Source organism: Cnephaeus nilssonii (genome assembly GCF_951640355.1).
Source record: "Cnephaeus nilssonii genome assembly, chromosome: 4".
In the NCBI taxonomy this organism is placed as follows: Eukaryota; Metazoa; Chordata; class Mammalia; order Chiroptera; family Vespertilionidae; genus Cnephaeus; species Cnephaeus nilssonii.
Window position 1 is genome coordinate 58,957,843 of NC_137075.1, and position 20,026 is coordinate 58,977,868.

The 20,026-nt window shown below is 38.8% G+C and overlaps 1 protein-coding gene across 1 annotated transcript in view; it reads right to left on the bottom strand.

Moving 5' to 3' along the window:
- ADAM10 (ADAM metallopeptidase domain 10) overlaps positions 1-20,026 on the bottom strand; it is a 153,276-nt gene that overhangs the window by 46,425 nt on the left and 86,825 nt on the right. Inside the window, exons 6-8 of the mRNA XM_079768185.1 lie at positions 15,841-15,996; positions 11,847-11,939; positions 7,489-7,672 (exon numbers count right to left, since the gene is read on the bottom strand). Coding sequence (XP_079624311.1) covers positions 7,489-7,672; positions 11,847-11,939; positions 15,841-15,996 — 433 coding nt within the window. The remainder of the gene's footprint in view (positions 1-7,488; positions 7,673-11,846; positions 11,940-15,840; positions 15,997-20,026) is intronic.

The window sequence follows — 20,026 nt, forward strand, 5'->3', positions numbered from 1 at the left end:
TTTAGGCCGGCCGCTCAGTGGTTGAGTGTCAACCTATGAACCGGGAGGTCAAGGTTTGATTCCCAGTCAGGGCACATGCCCGGTTGTGGGCTTGATCCCCAGTAGGGGATGTGCAGGAAGCAGCCAATCAATGATTCTCTCTCATCATTGATGTTTCTATCTCTTTCTCCCTCTCCCTTCCTCTCTGAAATCAATAAAAATATATTTTTTTAGAACCTAATATTTATAACCTCTACTAGTAAAGCATATAATAAAAAGCAATGAAAAAAAAAGATCTGCAAGAATGGCATGATACAACTGCTGTCTTATTCCTTTTAAAATTAGAAAGTATATGGCAGCAAAACATAAATTTGAATTACCGTTATGATACAATTTAGGAAGCTGAGATGATAATGTGCTTAACAGAAAAATAAACTGAAAGACTGGGGCACACGTAGATTTTAACCAGCAAGGGATTGAGAATCTTTATGATAGTCAAAACTTACTATCTTTTCTACACAGAAAACTGAAAAAAGGAAACAGCTAATGAATAATTAATGTATTTTCTTAAGATACCTCTACTTTTGGAGATGAGTCCTAAGGACTGTATCACTATTTCGTAGGTAGAAAAGATAGGAATCAGCACTCTGTATATAATAATAATAATAATAGTATACATGTTATAGTTTTGAACAAATAGTAAATTAATATCCTGCCTTAGCGAAGATTTGTCATTTGCAAATTGGTCCAATGTAGTACTGTCAAACTTGAATTAAGCATAGAAGACTCCACACTGCAAATTTATCAGTTAAAAAAAGTAGAGAGCATATATTAAAAACTCTGGTAATATACTTTTCTGTATTTTTAAGATCTAGTATAAGAGAAGTTCAGACATATACATGAGTGTACTTTTCTGAAATATAGCCTTTGTAATTCATATCTTATTTAATGTTTTAAACAACTGCTTTTGGTTTGTTAATTATAGGAAAAGTTAATATTTGTTACAGGCTAATAGAATATGTTAGAATAACTCAATTATACAGAAGGAAATAAAATATATCTAATTTTATAAGTTATAGTTTAATTTTTTAATACTCTAACTAGTTTTGATATGCCAGAAACCCAATTATTGGTAAGATATCATATATACTTATAAATAAACCATAAATGAAGTTGAGCAATTGCTTTATATTATAAATTTAAGATTTTACTATGTATGTCATCATTGAAAAACACAATTGTGAATAACAATGAGAAGAGTGAAATGTATAATTAGAAAAACTACAAAGGTAATAAAATATCTTGACAGACTCTAAAAATACAATTTTGATGTGAGCAGGCCTAAGTACCTAAAACTTAATAGTAATCTGTTGACCATACAATACTGATCTGAGCTGTAATTCTGAAACACAGTAGTACCACTGCCAGATAGGTTATTAAGAAATATCCAAGGGCATTTCTTTGTCTTTCATGTCTGGGGGACAGTACTCACATGTAATGAGTAGGGACCACAGATGTTAAACATCCTGCAAAGGACAATCCAGACCTGAATAAAATGCCAATATTAAGTGTTCTGTTGCAACATTCTAATGATGTAATTCTCCTAGCCTTGTAATTAGACTTTTAAACAACAGGTTAAGAATTCAATAGGCTGTTGGTTATCTTGAGAACTCATGATGAGCTCTGTGTGTCCTCAAATCCTAATATGTAAAATTAAATGAAAGTTTCTAAAATAAGAAAAATAGAAGAGACTATCTCTACCAAATGAAATGTCTCAAAAAATGTTCTTCAAATTTAATGAACAACATAAACTGATGAACAAAAATATAGCAGAGACATAGAAGCATCGAATAGACTGTCAAACTTCAAAGGAAAGGGGGCGGGGGAGGGGTTAGAGATCAATCAAAGGTTTTATATGCATGCATATAAGCATAACCAATGGACACAGACACTAGGGGGAGGTAAGGGCATGTGCTGGGGGCTGGGGAGAGGTCAATGGGGGAAAAAGAAGACATATGTAATACTATATGTAATACTTTAAACAATAAAGAATTGTTTTAAAATGCTCTTCAGAAATGGTCAGAGGAATACTGAATGGTTCAGGATTAACTATGAGAGGAATTCCAAAGCTAGTGTTATTTAGCGACCTACTGATAAAATTAAGATGGATAATATATGAGCAGAATGTACTTAATTATCCCCCCCTAAAATATGGCCCCTCAAAAGGTGTGTTACAAGAGTATAGCAAGTAAAATAGAACAAAGGAATTATTTAATATAAATAATTTACTTTGTTAAGGAACCAATGTTTCAGTCTCTAAATTAGAGGCTACCTGCTTAACAGAGAACTGTACTTATATAAAGTTCAGAGTAATTTTTCCAGATTCATATTCAAGATTGACTTTGTTTTGGAGACCAGACTCCCTTTAGTGGGCTCTCTTTAAGGCCCAGTATAATTTTTATGTTTTTGTTCATCTTCACCCAAGGATATTTTTCCCATTGATTTTTTAGAAAGAGTGGAAGGGAGAGGAGTAGGTAGAGGAGGAGAGAGAATGTGAGGGGAGGGGGGAGAGAGAGAGAGGAAAAACATCAATGTGAGAGAGACACATCAATCGGCTGCCTCCAGCATTTGTCCCAACCAGGGCTGAGAATCGAACCTGTAATTTAGGTGTGTCCTTGACCAAAATTCAAACCTGTGACTCTTCAGTGCAAAAGCTGATGTTCTAAGCACTGAGCCACACAAACCAGGAGGACAGTACAATTTAAAACTGGAGCCTCCAAGTCAGCCCAATTCGTTAGCTGTTTCTACTTATTACAGAGTTGAGGCAGAAGGTACTATTTTCCTCATTAATAAAACCCAAGACAGCACCCAACTATAGTATGAAATTAAATTCAAACAAATAAAAAGTAGTGTAAAAAAGACCTGAAGACAGAAAACCTACTATTCAAATGTTTCAACCTTCATTGTTTTCCCTGGCTTAACTGAGTCAGTCAGTGAAGGGAAAATAGCTAATAATTTGAGTAACTGTTCTGTGAAAATTAACATAATAATATCACAATAAAATCCTTTCTACTACCATATATTTGAATAGTGAAATATCTACAGGATTAAGTGAAGTTAAGCTAAATAATGCACCAGAATCAAAATTAATTAGGCCAAATAAAAATGAGAAAAGATTAAGAAACAGAAACAGATCATATGTTGAGCAAATCAGCTATGAAATGCTATTTTAAAAAACCAACAAGATAACAGCAAGCATTACTAAGATCTATAGGCAGAAACATGAAGTCTCAAAGGAAAGGGCAAAAGATAGAACATATTAAGGTGAAAAATAAACAACCTGAAGTAAAATGATTTACCTGAATTTATAGAAACAGAATGGACAAGTACCCAGTCTCATAGCTCCCAATTCAGTGCTCTTTCCATCATGTCATAACAGTTAACCAAAATGATATTAAATATTATAGAGTAATATTTATTTTATACTGCTCTCTCTTAAGAAGAAAATGAATTCTAACAATATATAAAACAGTTTACCAAGATGCAGGAAACATTTCAACTTTTAAGAAATGTGTTAGAAAGATACAGCTAGAATATTACAGTATACAATACCTAGTAAAGTAACTACCAACTGCACTAAACCTGGAGTCAAAGGTCCAGATTCTAGGTTCTGTATGATACTGGGTTAGTCAGTCTCTGAACTTAAGTTTTCTCATCTTCTCCAAAGAGGACACACAGATGGCCAAAGACACATGAAAAGGTGCTCAACATCACTAATCGTCAAAGAGAGACGCAAATTAAACCCACAATAACATATCATTTCACACCTACCTACATGACTACCATCAATAAATCAACAAACAACAAATGCAGGTGAGGATGTGGAGAAAAGGGAATCCTGGTGTACAGTTGGTAGCAATGCAGACTGGTGCAACCACTGTGAAAAACAGTATGGAGTTTCCTCAAAAATTTAAAAAATGGAACTGCCTTTTGATCCAGCAATCCCATTTCTGGGAATATCTACGAATCCTGAAACTCCAATCAGAAGGAATATATGCACCTCTGTGGTCATAGCAGTGTTATCCTATATAATAAAAGCCTACTATGCTAAGTGTCCGGTCGTCCGTTCAACCAATCAAAGCGTAATATGCTAATGGTATGCTAAGGCGGCTCAACCACTCACTATGATGTGCACTGACCACCAGGGAGCAGACGTTACGACTAGTAGGTTAGCTTGCTGCTGGCGTCCAGCAGATCGTCACTGAGCAAGATGGGACAGACACACCCTGGAGCCTTCCCACAGTCTCTCCCCGGCCCCGATGGTGCACTGGTGGGGACCCTCAGCCTGGCCTGTGCCCTCTCGCAATCCGGGACCCCTCAGGGGATGTCAGAGAACCGGTTTTGGCCCAATCCCGCAGGCCAGGCTGAGGGACCCCACTGGTATATGAATTCGTGCACTGGGCCTCTAGTTTACAATAACCAAGATCTGGAAACTGCCCAAATATCCATTGGTAGGTGAGTGGATAAAAAAGTTATGTTACATTCACACAATGGAATACTATGCAGCTGTAAAAAGGAAGAAATGCTTACCTTGTCTAACAGCATGGATGGACCTTGAGATTATAATGCTAAGTGAAATAAACCAGTCAGAGAAAGCAAATACCATATGATCTCACTTATATGTGGAATCTAATGAACAAAATAAGCTGAAGAACAAAACAGAACCAGTGTCATGAATACATGGTATTCTGACAGATGTCAGAGAGGAGGTTGATGGGGTGGACGAGATGAAAGAAGGTGAAAGAATTGCCAGAGAACAGATATGCATAACCCATGAACACTGACAATAATGTAGTTAGGGCCAAAGGTAGGAGAGGATGGGGTCTAGGTGGAGAGGAGCAAAGGGGAGAGAAAATGAGGTCTATCTCTAATAATGTCAACAATAAAAATAATTTTTTTTTAAAAAGAAGCTCTGGTGAGGGGAGATTAACCAGGAAACTTATATGCATATATGCATACCCCATGGACACAGATAATAGTGTGGTGAAGGCCTGGGAGGGGTGGGTTTGGGGTGGAGGGGGCCAAAGGGGAAAAGCAGGGGACATTTGTAATATTTTCAAAAAGATAAATAAATAAAGGAAGCTTTGGAAATTGTTAAGAGGATATTTATTACTAGCTTAAAAAATTGAACTAGAGCCCAGTGTGGCTCAGTTGGTTGAGAGTCAACCCATGCACCAAAAGGTCTCCAGTTCGATTCCTACTTGGGGCACATGCTGGGCTTGCAGGCTGGATCCCCAGTAAGGGGAGTACAGAAGGCAGCCAATCAATGTTTCTCTCTCCCTCTCCCTTTCTCTCTAAAAAAAAATCAATAAAAACATGTTTTTAAAAAATTAAAAATAGAGCAAGAAATAGAAAAGCAAAAGTATAGTACAAAAGATGCTAAAATATGCATAACAAATCATACAATAAACTAATAAAAATCTTCTATACTAATAAAAGGGTAATATGATAATTATACCGGACATCTTCCAGACGTCCTTCCAGACAAAGCCACAGTGGCGGAGGCCGAGGCAGAGGCAGTTAGGGGCGATCAGGCCAGCAGGGGAGGGCGGTTAAAGGGCGATCAGGCCGGCAGGGGAGGGCAGTTAGGGCAATCAGGGCGGCCGGCAGGGGAGGGCAGTTAGGGGGCGATCAGACCAACAGGCAGAGGTGGTTAGGGGCGTCAGGCAGGCGAGCAGTTAGGAGCCAACAGTCCCAGATTGTGAGAGGGATGGCCTAAACCGGCAGTCAGACATCCCCCAAGGGGTCCTGGATTGGAGAGGATGCAGACCAGGCTGAGGGACCCCTCCCCTGTATACGAATTTCGTGTACCGGGCGTCTAGTAGGAATATAAAAGCCTATCTTACCCTGGATAAAGCAGAGGTTGATTCTTTTTTAAAAAGATAAAAATGATGCATCAGAAGAATTGCTGTACATATAGCTCAGAAGATGATAGACTGGTTATCAAACTATATATGGCAAAATTCATATTCAATGAGTCTGTGATTCTTTCTACAGATCTTTCAATTAATAAATTCATGCCCTAACCAGTTTGGCTCAGTGCATAGAGCATTGGCCTGTGGACTGAAGAGTCCCAGGTTCAGTTCCGGACAAGGGCACATACCTCGGTTGCAGGCTCCTCCCTGGCTCAGGCCCTGGAGGGCCCATGCAAGAGGCAACCAATTGATGGCTTTCTCTCACATCGATATTTCTCTCTATGTCTTTCCCTCTCTCTAAAAATCAATGGAAAAATATTCTTGGGTGAGGATTAAAATAAATAAATAAATAAATAAATAAATAAATAAATAAATAAATAAAATCACATTTCTCTAAACTAGGCTACTGAATTTATTAAACTGTAACTCACAGATGCTCACCCCCACTGCAATGGGAAGGGGATTATCCGATCCCAGTTTTCTCAGTGATGGCAGCTTTCATGACCAAAGCAAAGACCCCACCAGAGAGCTGGCCCAGACGGTGAGGTCAGTGGAGTTGTGGGTACTGGGCCTCTTGCCTACATCTTCACTTTTGTTAAAATAATGACTAGAGCCCTAGCTGGTTTGGCTCAGTGGATAGTCAGCCTGCGGACTGAAGGGTCCTGGGTTTGAGTCCCATCAAGGGCACATGCCCAGGTTGTGGGCTCTATCCCTAGTAGGAGGTATGTAGGAGGCAGCTGATCAATGATTCTCTCTCATCATTCATGTTTCTAGCTCTCTCTCCCTCTCCCTTTCTCTCTGAAATAAATAAAAATATATATTTTTTAAAATAATAATAATGACTAGAAAAAAACCTAGCTGGGTGGTTCAGTTGGTTGGAGCATCGTCTCATGCACCAAAAAGGTTTCGGGTTTGATTCCCAGTCAGGGCACATATCTAGGTTGTGGGTCCAATCCCTGGTCAGGGCATGTACAGAGGGCAACTGATCAAGGTTTCTCTCTCTCTCTCTCTCTCCCCTCCCCCTTCCTCTCTCTAAAATCAAACATATCCTCAGGTGAAGATTTTTTTTAATAATAATAATAATAATAAGTAGAGAAAAATAATAATATAGGCAGTTTTTTTCCTTCTACCTGCTCCACCTGACCAGGGTTACTCTCCTTCCTATCTCTATAGAACAGAAGCAAAGCATGGTTTTGCCTTTTAACTATAAAACTTTCTTTTAAACATTTTTTAAATAATTAATAACATTAACTTTTGTGAAGACATTTACTATTTTGCTTTTAATTTTGGAAATTAGTACCACTTTTTCTCATAAAATTATTTATTTCAGCTACTGAATATACCAAAATATCAGGATATTTCCCTATTGGTACTCATTTCAAAATAAAAAGCTGCTTCATTTATTTTTCCATTTATATATATCATGCTAATGAATCTTGTACAGGCATCACTTTCTCATACACTGTGTAAAATTCACTCTGCCCTGAAAATTGCTTTTCGTTTCAAGCATTACATCAAGACATAGATAAACTACCTGAAGGTGCTCCAACCCAAGCCAGACCAAGAACGCCATCATCAAAATCTCGGTCAGTGAAGACATAGGCCAAACAGTAGTCATCATGATTCTGCTCAGAATTCAATTCCAGAAACTTCTCCACACCAATATTTGGAAAACGAAAGGGATTTGTGGGGTCCTTCTCATCAGCAGTTGTATTGATCTAAAATTCAAAAACAATTAATGTTAGCGGAGCCTTAGTGTAAGTCTCTATTCACCTCCTTCTGAATCTGCTTGAACAATATGTTTGGGGCCCCTGGGAAATCAGGCCTCAATTAAGTCTTCTACGGTTGTACCCATTACCTCCCAACCCCTGAGCTGATTTCAGAAGCCAAAAAGAAAAAAAGGCAAGGTGGAATGTGTTACATTTCTGAGCAAGTATTCACCAGATACTTGAACACTTGGGATGGAAAAACAAGTCCTTACTTCTAATCAAGTTCAGTTTCTCAAATTTATTCATCTGAGCAAGCCTCTTTTAGTGCAAAATCTCCTATATACTACTATGGTGACAAGTATGAGAACATAAAACCCTGTATTTCAGCTAATTACTAGAATATAAAACAAACTTGGTTCTCCTTACAAGTTCAATTTTTTCTCCTGGGTGTGGCAAAAAAGTGAATATATATACATGTATTTTACTGCCAATTCATTTCTCTTACTATTTCAGGCTGAGTTCCTCTAGAATGTTTCTTCCTTTTTTTTAAACATATATTTTACTAGAGGCCCGATGCACGAAATTCATGCAAGAGTAGGCCTTCCTTCCCCCGGCTACTGGCACCAGCTTCCCTACGGCACCTGGGACCTGGACTTCCCTCCAGCCGCTGGCAGGCACCCAGGACCCGGGCTACCCTCGCAGCCCCGGCATCATCTGGAAGGTCGTCTGGAAGGACATCCAGTCTAATTAGCATATTATGCTTTTATTATTAATAGAAGATTGATTTCAAAGAGGAAGATAGAGATAGAAACATCAATGATGAGACAGAATCATTAATTAGCTGCCTCGTGCCCCACACTGGGGATCGAGCCTGCAAACCAGGCATGTGCCCTGACCTGGAACTGAATCATGATCTCCTGGTTCATAGGTCGATGCTCAACCACTGAGCCACACTGGCCAGGCTAGAATGTTTCTTTTGACACTAGCTATTATACTCCCAGTGCAGGTTCCTCCTTCACAATCTGAAGAATTATGGTGTTCTGATAACAAACTTCTGCTAAACAAAAGCTTTCATTTATCAGCCTCTGCTTCATTTCAGAGACTTCTGTCTGTCCTTTGAAGTCCTAGAACAATCTGGTGTTCTTCAAATAAGTCAGAGAATTACATATAATATTGTTGCTAGAGAGTAAAAAGACTAAGTATGATAGTAAACATTTTTTAGAAGGTAAACCTCAATCTATTGAAAATGTCAATAGTAAGGGGAGGATATAACAATTAATAAAATAAGAATTACTGGTCTTTTTAGGATCGACACCTTTCAGTAAAACCAAGGGGCTTAGAAACAGAATGGCAATTGCCTAAGGACAGATTTCAGAACATATGACTTATCCATTAACAATTAACAAAAAAAAAAAATCAGTTATGGTCATCTAACACACATACACAAAAAAATCCAAAAAAAGCATGATATATATACACACGAGGGGCGGTGCACGAATTCATGCACAGGTGGGGTCCCTCTGGGTGGCCTGCAGGGATCGGGCCAAAACCCACAGTCCAACGCCGCCTGCAGCTCCTACCTGCCACTCCCACTCATCCCAGCCCCACACAGTGTCTGCTGCAGGCTCGTGCCCAATCAGGAGAAGCTCACGCTGCCACTGCAGTGCTGGCCAGCCATGAGCCCTGCATCTGGCGCCTACCTAAGGGGAGTGGCCTGCGGGATCAGGCTGAAACCGGCTCTCTGACATGCCCTGAGGGGTCCCGGATTGAGAGAGGGTGCAGGCCAGGCTGAGGGACCCCACCAGTGCATGATCGGGCTGGGGAGGGACCACGGAGGGCTCCAGGGCGTGTCTGGCCCATCTCGCTCAGTCCCGATCGGCCAGACCCCAGCAGCAAGCTAATCTACCAGTCAGAGCATGTACCCCCTAGTGGTCAGTACACGTCATAATGAGTGGTTGAGCAGCCTTAGCATATCATTAGCATATTAAGCTTTGATTGGTTGTTCTGTTGTTCTGCCATTCGGTCTATTTGCATATTATCCTTTTATTGTCCTATCTAATAAAGAGGGGATATGCTAATTGATCATCATGCCCTCACAAAGATGGCAGCACCCACAGTCAATAAGGAGGAAATATGCTAATTGACTGCCACACCCTCAAAGATGGCAGCACCCACAACCACGAGATGGCGGTGCCCAGTCCCCTCAGCCCCGCCAGGGCAGCCCGGCCGCTCCACACACCTGCCTCTGGAGTACCCCAGTCTCCTCAGCCCCCTATCAGCCCAGGGCCAGCCTGAGGCACAGGCAAGTCTCAGATGGTGGCTGTCTAGCCGACACCAGAGGTGCAGACAAGCCGCGGATGGCGGATGGCGGCTGCCCAGCTGCCCAGCTGCCCTGAGCCGCCGAAGGCTCAGGTAACCAGGGCCGGCCGAGGCTTGCGCTGCTGGCAGTGGCAGCAGCAGAGTTATGATGGTGGTGTCGCCTTCCGCGGATCGCTGGGTCGCCTCCTGCCCCTGAGGGCTCCAAGGTGAGAGGAGGTAGGCTGGGCTGAGGAACCCCCTCTCCAGTGCATGAATTTTCATGCACAAGGACTCTAGTATAGGATACTAGAGGTCCGATGCACGAAATTCGTGCAAGAGCCTTGGCCCCGGCCCCCACCCACTGCCGCTGACGCCAGGGGGTCTCTGCTGCCTCTGCCTCGGCCCCCGCCCACTGTAGCTTTGTCCGAAAGGAAGGACATCCGGAAGTACGTCTGGTCTAATTAACATATTGTGCTTTTATTATAATAGATATAAGTAAATTATAATCTAGTCAATAATATTTCAAGAAAAATAAGAGCACAAGAAACCTTATGGCAAATACTTTTATAAGATGATTTTTTTAAACCTCAGATTATATACCTAGTTTACAAATGAAGATTCTTAAAAGCTATGCACAATGAAAGAATTTATATGCAGAAATTTTTTGAAAGAATTATCCTAATTTTTTTAGCAATGCATTATTTACTTATTTGTAATTTGTAAGATTACAATTAATAATTAGTGGCTCTGGGTCAGCATTTCTCAAAATGTGTCTGTAGTTCTTTGGAGTCTTAGTTGATGTTAATACAAAAAAAAGTTTTAATAGTCAAATTTGTTTAGAAAAATATGGGTTTCTTTCCTGAAGGACTTCTCAAAACCTGAGATATTTTAGTATACACTGCTATACCAAATTTTTTTAAGAAGATGGTATACAGTATTATTTTTCCGACTTCCAAATTTATGTAACCACTTTATCTATCCTTCCTCTGCTGGAACACACTAAAATACACTGCACAAGGCAAATCTTAAAAAACTGGGGAATAATACCAGGGTGAGAATGTCAAGTACAGTATCTATAGTTATTGAGATGTTAGGGCTTTCTAACTAGAATGTTAATCAGATAGAAAACAGTACTGCCATATCCATTTTGCAGCCCAGATTAAAGTCCTATAGATTTCATTTTTTTTTCTCTTTTTTTAAATATATTTTTATTGATTTCAGGAAGGGAGAGAGATAGAAATATCAATGATGACAGAGAATCACTGATCGGCTGCCTCCAGCATACACCACACTGGAGATCGAGCCTGCAACACAGGCATGTACCCTGACTGGGAATAGAACTGTGACTTCCTGGTTCAGAGGTCGAGGTTCAACCACTAAGCCACACCAGCTGGGCTAGATTTCATTCTTTCTTTTTTTAAAAATATATTTTATTGATTTTTTACAGAGAGGAAGGGAGAGAAACAGAGAGTTAGAAATATCAGTGAGAGAGAAACATCGGTCTGATGCCTCCTGCACACCCCCTACTGGGGATGTGCCAGCAATCAAGGTACATGCCCTTGATCAGAATCGAACCTGGGACCCGTCAGTCCGCAGGCCGATGCTCTATCCACTGAGCCAAACCAGTTAGGGCTAGATTTTATTCTTAAATCATAAACCCAGGTATCCATTCTGTGTGTGCACATATGTATGTGTGTGTATAAAAGCCAAGAGTAAAGATAAACTGCATCAGTAAATATAATGTAAACTATTGCATGCATAAAAAAGCAAGCCTTTTTCTTTATGTAAACATGGTCCTGTTGTTTCTTTTTTTTAACGTACTTAACTATTAAAACTCCTTACTCAAAAAAAAAAAAATTAAAAATAAATAAATAAAACTCCTTACTCTTATTCGTTTCACCATGAAACTGATGTTACGAATTCCAGAGAAGTCTGTGGTCTGATAAATTGTATCAATTGCTTTAACATGACTGGATATCTACAGATTGAAAAAAAGAAAAACATTTTAGACACAATGTTAAAATGTGAAAAAGACTGAATTTCCATCTCCCAAATCAAGAATTATTCATGTTCCACCACATTCAAATTTTAAAATGTCTACACCAAATACCAGATGAAAGAATGAAACAGATTAGTGAGCTGGAGCCAAAAGGGAAGATTCTGTGCTTTTCCAGATTCTAGTCCCAACCAAATATGCACTCTTCTCAGCTATATAAAACTTTGTTTCCTCAATCAATCCTATAATATGATACCTTTACGCCTTTTCACATGCTGTTCTCTAATGCCTAGGGTATCATCCTTCAGATTCAGCTCAGCTCAAACATCTCTGAGAACTTCCCTGGTAATATCAGGACACTCAGTCATTCTCTGACTTTGGTCTTTCTATTGCTGCACTAGTACAGTTTGGGTTGTTTTTTCTGTAAGTTTTGGGCTTTTTTCCTCCACACTTTTTTAGAATATGTTTTCATTTTTTGTTTTGTTGACCATTTACTGTATACTAGACACTGTTTTAGGTGCTAGGGATATAATGGCAAACAAAATAGAAAAGATCTCTATAAATTTACAGAAATTTATTCGCCAGGGTGATGGAGGGGAATAATAAAAATACAAATAAAATGTTCAGATTTTGCTAAATTCTAGGAAGAGATTAACATGGTAACAGAATACAAAATAATTCTGTTTACCTACCTATCAACTAAACTCTCTGCCTTCTAAACCACTCTGTACACAACCTTCCCGTCTTCATTTACAAAAAGCACTTGCTACCATTTATGTAAAATATTACATATATGTAATATTGTATATACATACATAGGGTGTCCCCAAAAAATATATACATACAATGTCTGTAGATTCTATTACATTTTGAAAATAAAATATTTTTTAAAACACTACCTTTATAATTATTAAAAGTGTGTAATACATTTTTGGGGACACCCTGTATATATACTATTTTCAAATAAATTATATAAACATACAATAGTCAAGAAGAAGCATTAACAATGATGATTTCAAAAGTAGCCAAACATTGATAAAGAAAATCATAACAGTGCTGACAGATTACATTAAAAAGTCATGCTGTCTAATCTCAGTTTGGCCTAGCAATCTTCTGAGTCTATTCCATTCTCAACAGTGGTGGTTCAAACATTTCTCCACAGGTTATTATATTTCACTAGAGGCCCGGTGCACAAAATTCATGCATGGGGCGGGGGGGGTGGCCCTCAGCCCAGCCTGCACCCTCTCCAATCTGGGACCCCTTGAGGGATGTCCAACTGCCCGTTTAGGCCCTATCCCAGTAGGATCGGGCCTAAATGGGCAGTCAGACATCCCTCTCACAATCCAGGATTGCTGGCTCCCAACTGCTCGCCTGCCTGCCTGCCTTCCTGATTGCCCCTAACAGCTTCTGTCTGCCAGCCTGATCACCCCCTAACCACTTGCCTGCCAGCCTGATTGATGCCTAACTGCTCCCCTGCCAGCCTGTTTGCCCCTAACTGCCCTCCCCTACAGGCCTGGTCACCCCTAAATGCCCTCCCCTACAGGCCTGGTCCCCCCCAACTGCTCTCCCCTGCAGGCCTGGGTCCCCCTCAACTGCCCCCCCTTGCAGGCTTGGTCCCTCCCAACTGCCCTCCCCTGCTGGCCATCTTGTGGCAGCCATCTTGTGTCCACATAGGGGCATCCATTTTTGACCACATGAGGGCAGTCATCTTGTGTTGGGGTGATGGTCAATTTGCATATTGCTCTTTTATTAGATAGGATAGAGGCCTGGTGCACGGGTGGGGGGCAGCTGGTTTGCCCTGAAGGGTGTCCTGGATCAGGGTGGGGGTTCCCTTGGGGCGTGGGGTGGCCTGGGCGAGGGGCCTGTGGTGGTTTGCAGGCTGGCCACGCCCCCTGGCGACCCAAGTGGAGGCCCTGGTATCTGGGATTTATTTATCTTCTATAATTGAAACTTTGTAGGCTTGAGCGGAGCCAAGCCTCCTGCTTGCTCCATGGCCGCAGCCATTTCTGTTGGGATTTATTTATCTTCTATCATTGAAACTTTGTAGCCTTGAGGGGAGGCCAAGGCAGGCCAGGGCTGCGGAAGCTTGGCTTCCTCCATCACTGGGGGCAACTCAAGCCTCTTGCTCTCTCCAGCTCTATGGCTGCCACCATTTTTGTTGGAATTCATTTATCTTCTATAATTGAAACTTTGTAGCCTTGAGTGGAGTCCAGGGCTGGCCAGGGTGTGTAGAAAGCTTGGCTTCCTCCATTGCCGGGGAAACCCAAGCCTCCTGCTCGCTCCGTGGCCGCAGCCATCTTGATTGGGTTAATTTGCACACTTGCTCCTGATTGGCTGGTGGGAGTGGCTTGTGAGTGTAACAGAGGTATGGTCAATTTGCATATTATTCTTTTATTAGATAGGACACTTTACTGATGTCCCATCTTTATCCACTTATGCCTTCCTTAAAGAGTAACGTCTCTTTATTCCTGACCTCAGTTCTTACTGGATCTTCAAGATCATTTTCACATCAATTTTTCTTTCTCTTATATCTTAACACTGCTTCCCTACTGGATTATTTTCCTCTTCCAACAAACTTCTCTTGTAATCCCTACTTCCCTTTCACTCCCAAATATTTTATATTATTGTAGGCCACCATATTTTTTTCTATTTTTCACATTTCTTAGAATCTCACTGCCAACCCATTCCTTACTGGTTTGCAATGTTTTCACCTTCACAATTCCATTGAGAACTTGCCTAAAGCTCATCAATAATCTCTAGTAACTGAAAATCAATTATCTTTTGTACCTGTTCTCTTATGCCTAGGGTATCATCCTTCAGACTCAGCTCAGCTCAAACATCTATATACCATCTTCTTACAAAAGTAATTCTACTTTTTTCCACCATTACTGAGGTATAATTAAATAAAACTGTAAGATATTTAAATATCTTGATATATGTGTACATTGAGAATTCCTGCCATCTAACACATTTAATCATTCTCTTTGATATCTCTGTAAGATGACACTATTGTCTGTGCATTTTGCTTTGAAACTTTGTTTCTAACTTGGCTAATTATTTAATACTACCTCTTTAACTGTTTTGTTTTAGCCCATTGCTTCTCTTCCTCATTTTATTCACTATATACAGATTTTCTTTCCCAGTTTCTTCCCTTTTGATTTCATTCTCCCCCTTTCATTCTCTCTCCTTTTAATGTATCGCCTATATCTCTTTTATACCAAGAAATTCCATGCAAAAAGCTCAAACCTCTCTCAAGTTCCAGTATCACATTTTCAATATTCTAATGGAATGACCACCTGGCTTTTAGACATATCTAAAATTAAGCTCATCACCACCACCAAAATGAATTCACCAGTTATACAATGGCACATTCATCCTCTCAGTCTCAAATCCTTAAAGTCAAAATGCATTCATCAAACTCTCACTGGATACCTTCAACATGAGAACATATTGAAGGGTATATCTAAATACTTTATACTTTGAAAAGGATTAAGACACAAATGCAAATAATAATGTAACTTAGAAAGTGCTAAGTACAATGGGTATACAGAACAGAAATGAAATACTTCTTGTTGAAACAATTCCTCTATCTTTCCCTCTATTAAGACCACGAATGAAATTCAATCCACTTTTGAAAGCTAAGCTCCAGTGTCATCTCCTTCATGAAATCATTTTCTTACACCTCTCTTTTGAATGACACTGAAATATCCTAACTGGTCTTTCAGTTATTTGTATAGTTATCTTACATATTTCATCATATCATAATTGAAAATACATACTTTTTATTTTTCCAAAATGAGATATGTGCTAACTTTAATTTTAGAGGGAAAATATAGCTATTAGAATACAAGAGCTCCTAAAATAGTAGGAAAATTATAAGTACCTGAGCAATCACAGCTTCTCGTGTACCATAATATTTAAAGAATAGATGATCAGTCTGAATATAAAGTTGACAAGTATTTTTTTCAGCTACAGTTGTACGTTTTTTCCTCAAGAGTTCTGGACCATTATTAACAACAGCATGTTCTTCTTTAGGTGTCTGTATGTCAAAAAGAGAGTCATTTCTAATCATTAGCATGCTTCACTAATATAATTTTACATAGTACACATTATAAACAATTTCATATTCTGCTTTATTATGAGTAGACATTATAAAAAATTTCATATTATAAACAAGAGTACACATTATAAAATATTTCATATCCTGCTTTATTATTGTAACACCATAGACATTTCCCCATGCCATTAAAAATTCTTCATAAACATCACTTTCAGCCTCATAACATCTATTGCAGAGATTACTTATTTAAGAGATTCTTTCACTTTTACATATTTTCAAAACATACCTTTTAATATGTAATCATTTGAATATAAAGCAAATCTTATAGTTTATAATACTTTGATATCCTTCTTCCACCTCACCTCTATAAACCCAATGTATTACCTATCCCTGTCAAATTTGTCTCCTAAATACTTAAGAAACCTGTCTCCATCACATTAGTCCAAACTACCATCACTTATTACCTAGAGTACTAGAATAAGAACAATTTAATCTATCCACAGCCACTATTAGCCTTTAATCTATTCTCTATACTGTAATCTTTTCAAAATGCAAACTCGAAAATATTACTCATCTCTATATTTCAATGACTTCCCATTGCTTTAAGGATAAAGTCCTAAATTCTGTATATGCCATCAAATCAGTACTGCAAACTCTAATTACCTGTCCAGTTCCTTCCCATTCCATATTATTTCACAGAGACACCCTACTGCATTACCCAACTCTAGCCCTCTTTCCAATCCTCCAACACACAGTCTGGCTTCTGCTAGTCCTTGCACATGCTGATGCTACCTCTCCTGATCTAACATCTTCTTTCAGACTTAGTGAAGGTCAATTCATCCATTATACCACCTCATAAAACCATGCACCCATGTTCTTACATAGAGTAATCTTACAATTTATTGTATGGTTATTTGATTAATCTCTGTCCCCAGGCCAACACCTATGACTTCATGAGTTCTAGAAAAAAGACACTTATCTCTGTTTGCTTATCACTATACTAGAAGCCCAGTGCAGGAATTCATGCATGGGTGGGGTCCTGCCGGCCATCCCCGATGGGGACTGATAGGGCCAGGCCAGCAGGGAGGAGGGGACACCCCAATCAGGGTGGGGAGGGAGCTGACCAGGCCAGTTGACTGCCGCAGTGCGCATCATAGCAACCAGTCATCCCGGTCATTCCGTTGTTCCAGTTGCTTAGCATACATATATATATATATATATATATATATATACATATATATATATATATATATATACACACACACACACACACACACACACACACACGCACGCACGCACGCACGCACACACATATGGCTTTTATATAGATAGATTGTTCTCACCTAACACACACTTGGCAGGCAAAATGAATGCTCAAATCAGTAGTATTTGTTTAAAGAATTACCACTGCAATTAAGTCCAAGTACTTAAACAGTTGTTCACATGTAAAAGAACCATTTTAAATGAATTTTGATGAAACAGTAATAGAGAATTCAAATTAAATTCCTGAGATAGGCTTGTAATGCTATGAATTTCCCTCTTAGGACTGCTATCCTGTGTACCATAGATTTTTGGTTGTTGTATGTTTTCAGGTCACTTTTGATTTCTTCCTTGATCTCACTGTTAACCCATTCACTGTTTAGTAACATGTTATTTAGCCTCCATGTCTTTGTGTGTTTTTTCAGTTTTTTCCTTGTGATTATTAAGTTCTATTTTCATACCATTATGGTCAGAGAAGATGCCTGATATGACTTCAATTTTCTTAAATTTATTGAAATGTGTTTTGTGTCATAACATGTGATCTATCCTAGAAAATGTTCCATGAGCACTTGAAAAGAATGTATATTCTGCTGCTCTGGGGGGAAATGCTCTGAAAATATCAATTAAATTCATCCGACCTAATGTATCATTTAAGGCCACTATTTCCTTGTTGATTTTTGTATAGATCTATCCAGTCAATGGGGTATTAAAATCCCCTACTGTGAGTTTATTACTGTCAATCTCTCCCTTTATGTCCATCAAGATTTGCTTTACATATTTAGGTACTTCTATGTTGAGTGCGTAAATGTTTACAAGTGTTATATCCTCTTTTTAGATTGCTCCCTTTATCATTATGTAGTGTCCTTTTTTTGTCTCCTACTATAGCCTTTGTTTTAAAGTATTTTGTCAGATGTAAGTATTGCTACCCCAGCATTTCCCCTTTCCACTTACATAAATTATCTTTATTCACTCCTTCTAAATAAAATTTTTAAATGAGAAAAATATGTCTTTTATATTTACCTACATATTTGCAATGTTACGCTCTTCACTTCTTTGCATAGATCTATATTTCTATCTCTATTCCTTTTCTACCTGAAGAACTTCCTTTAACAATTCTTGCAGTGTAAATCTCTTACAAATTCTCTCAGCCTGTTTGTGTAAAACAGATCTTTAATTTGCCCTCATTTTTGAAAATTATTTTCACAAAATATAGAATCCTAGTTTGGTAGTTTTTTTCCCAGCACACTTTGAATATGTCATTATGTAATCTTCAGTTTGCACTGTGTAATGAGAAGCCAGAAGTTATTCTTACAATTGTTCCCCTGGATATAAATGTATCTTCTTTTCTCTAGCTGCTTTTATTTATGGTTTTCTCATTTTCAGTGGTTTTCAATAATTTGACTGTAGTATGTCCTACTAATACAGTTTTCCCTGTGTTTATCCTACCTGGGTTTCATTGAGATTCTTGGGCCATAAATTTTGGAGACATTAAATATTTGGACACATTTCAAATATTTTTCCTGTATCCGCTGTCCCAAGACCCCAATTATTTTCTCTTTGTGCTTAGATCTGGATAGTTTCTATTTTTTACTGTCCTTTATTTGCCCATGTTGCCTTCTGTAGTAAATAATTTGCTCTTAAGCCTATCCATTAAATTTCAATTAAGAAAATGTACTTTTCAGTTCTACAAGTTACATTTAGTTTTTATTATAATTTCTATTATCTCCTCTTTGTTTTCATATTTTTCTGTTATTCTTTTAGTGTATTTATAACCATTATCTTAAGTCCTTCTATGCTAATGCCTGTAATTTCTGGTTCTGTTTTTATCTGAGTGGTTTTTCTCCTGATTATAGATCACATTTTTTAACTTTTTGTCATCTAGTAATATTTTGTGAATGCTGGACACTGTTAATGTTAGATTATTGAGTATCTACATTCTGTGTATACTCTTTTTTCATTGCTAATCCTCACCCTAAAATATTCTTTTCACATTGATTTTTAGAGAAAGTGGAAAGGAGGCAGGGAGGAGGAAAGAGAGAGAGAAACATTGATGTGAAAGACACATCAATCGATCGCCTCCTGCACATGCCCCAACTGGGGCCAGGGATCAAACCCACAACCTAGGTACATGTCCTTGACTGGGAATCAAATCCACAATCCTTCAGTGCTTGGGCCAGCATTCTAACCAATGTTCAAAACTGGCCAGAGCTATGTACTCTTTTAACAAGTATTATTGAACTTTGTTCTGACAGACAGTTAATTTACCTGAAAGTCAACTTGATCTTTTTGGAGTTTGGTTTCTCCACTTAGTTAGGGCAGGTCTCCAGTAGCCTTTAACTCAAGGGTGAAATTAGCCTTCCTCTTAATATGGCTTGGGACCTCTACAAAGTATAATTTCTAATAGTACATTGATTCCACAGTAGTTTTTCTTTCTCTGGTAATTTCCTCATAGAATTTCACCCTATGCATGTATAGCTTAGTATTCATCTAAAACTAAAGGAAACACTTATGCAGATATCTGGAGCTTTTTCTCCATGTAGCTATCTCCTGTCAAACTCTGCCTTCTTGAACTTTGACCTGTCTCTTCAATTCAGTAAGATTGCTGTGCACTTTTTGCTCTTCTTGAGATCCCCTTCCCTATGCCACACCTGAAGTTTTGCCTCCAGTCATGAAGTCAGGAAAATCACAGAGATATTTATTTTTCCCTCTCAACATCACATCCTGTACTGCCTGCTTCCAATGTTTGAAA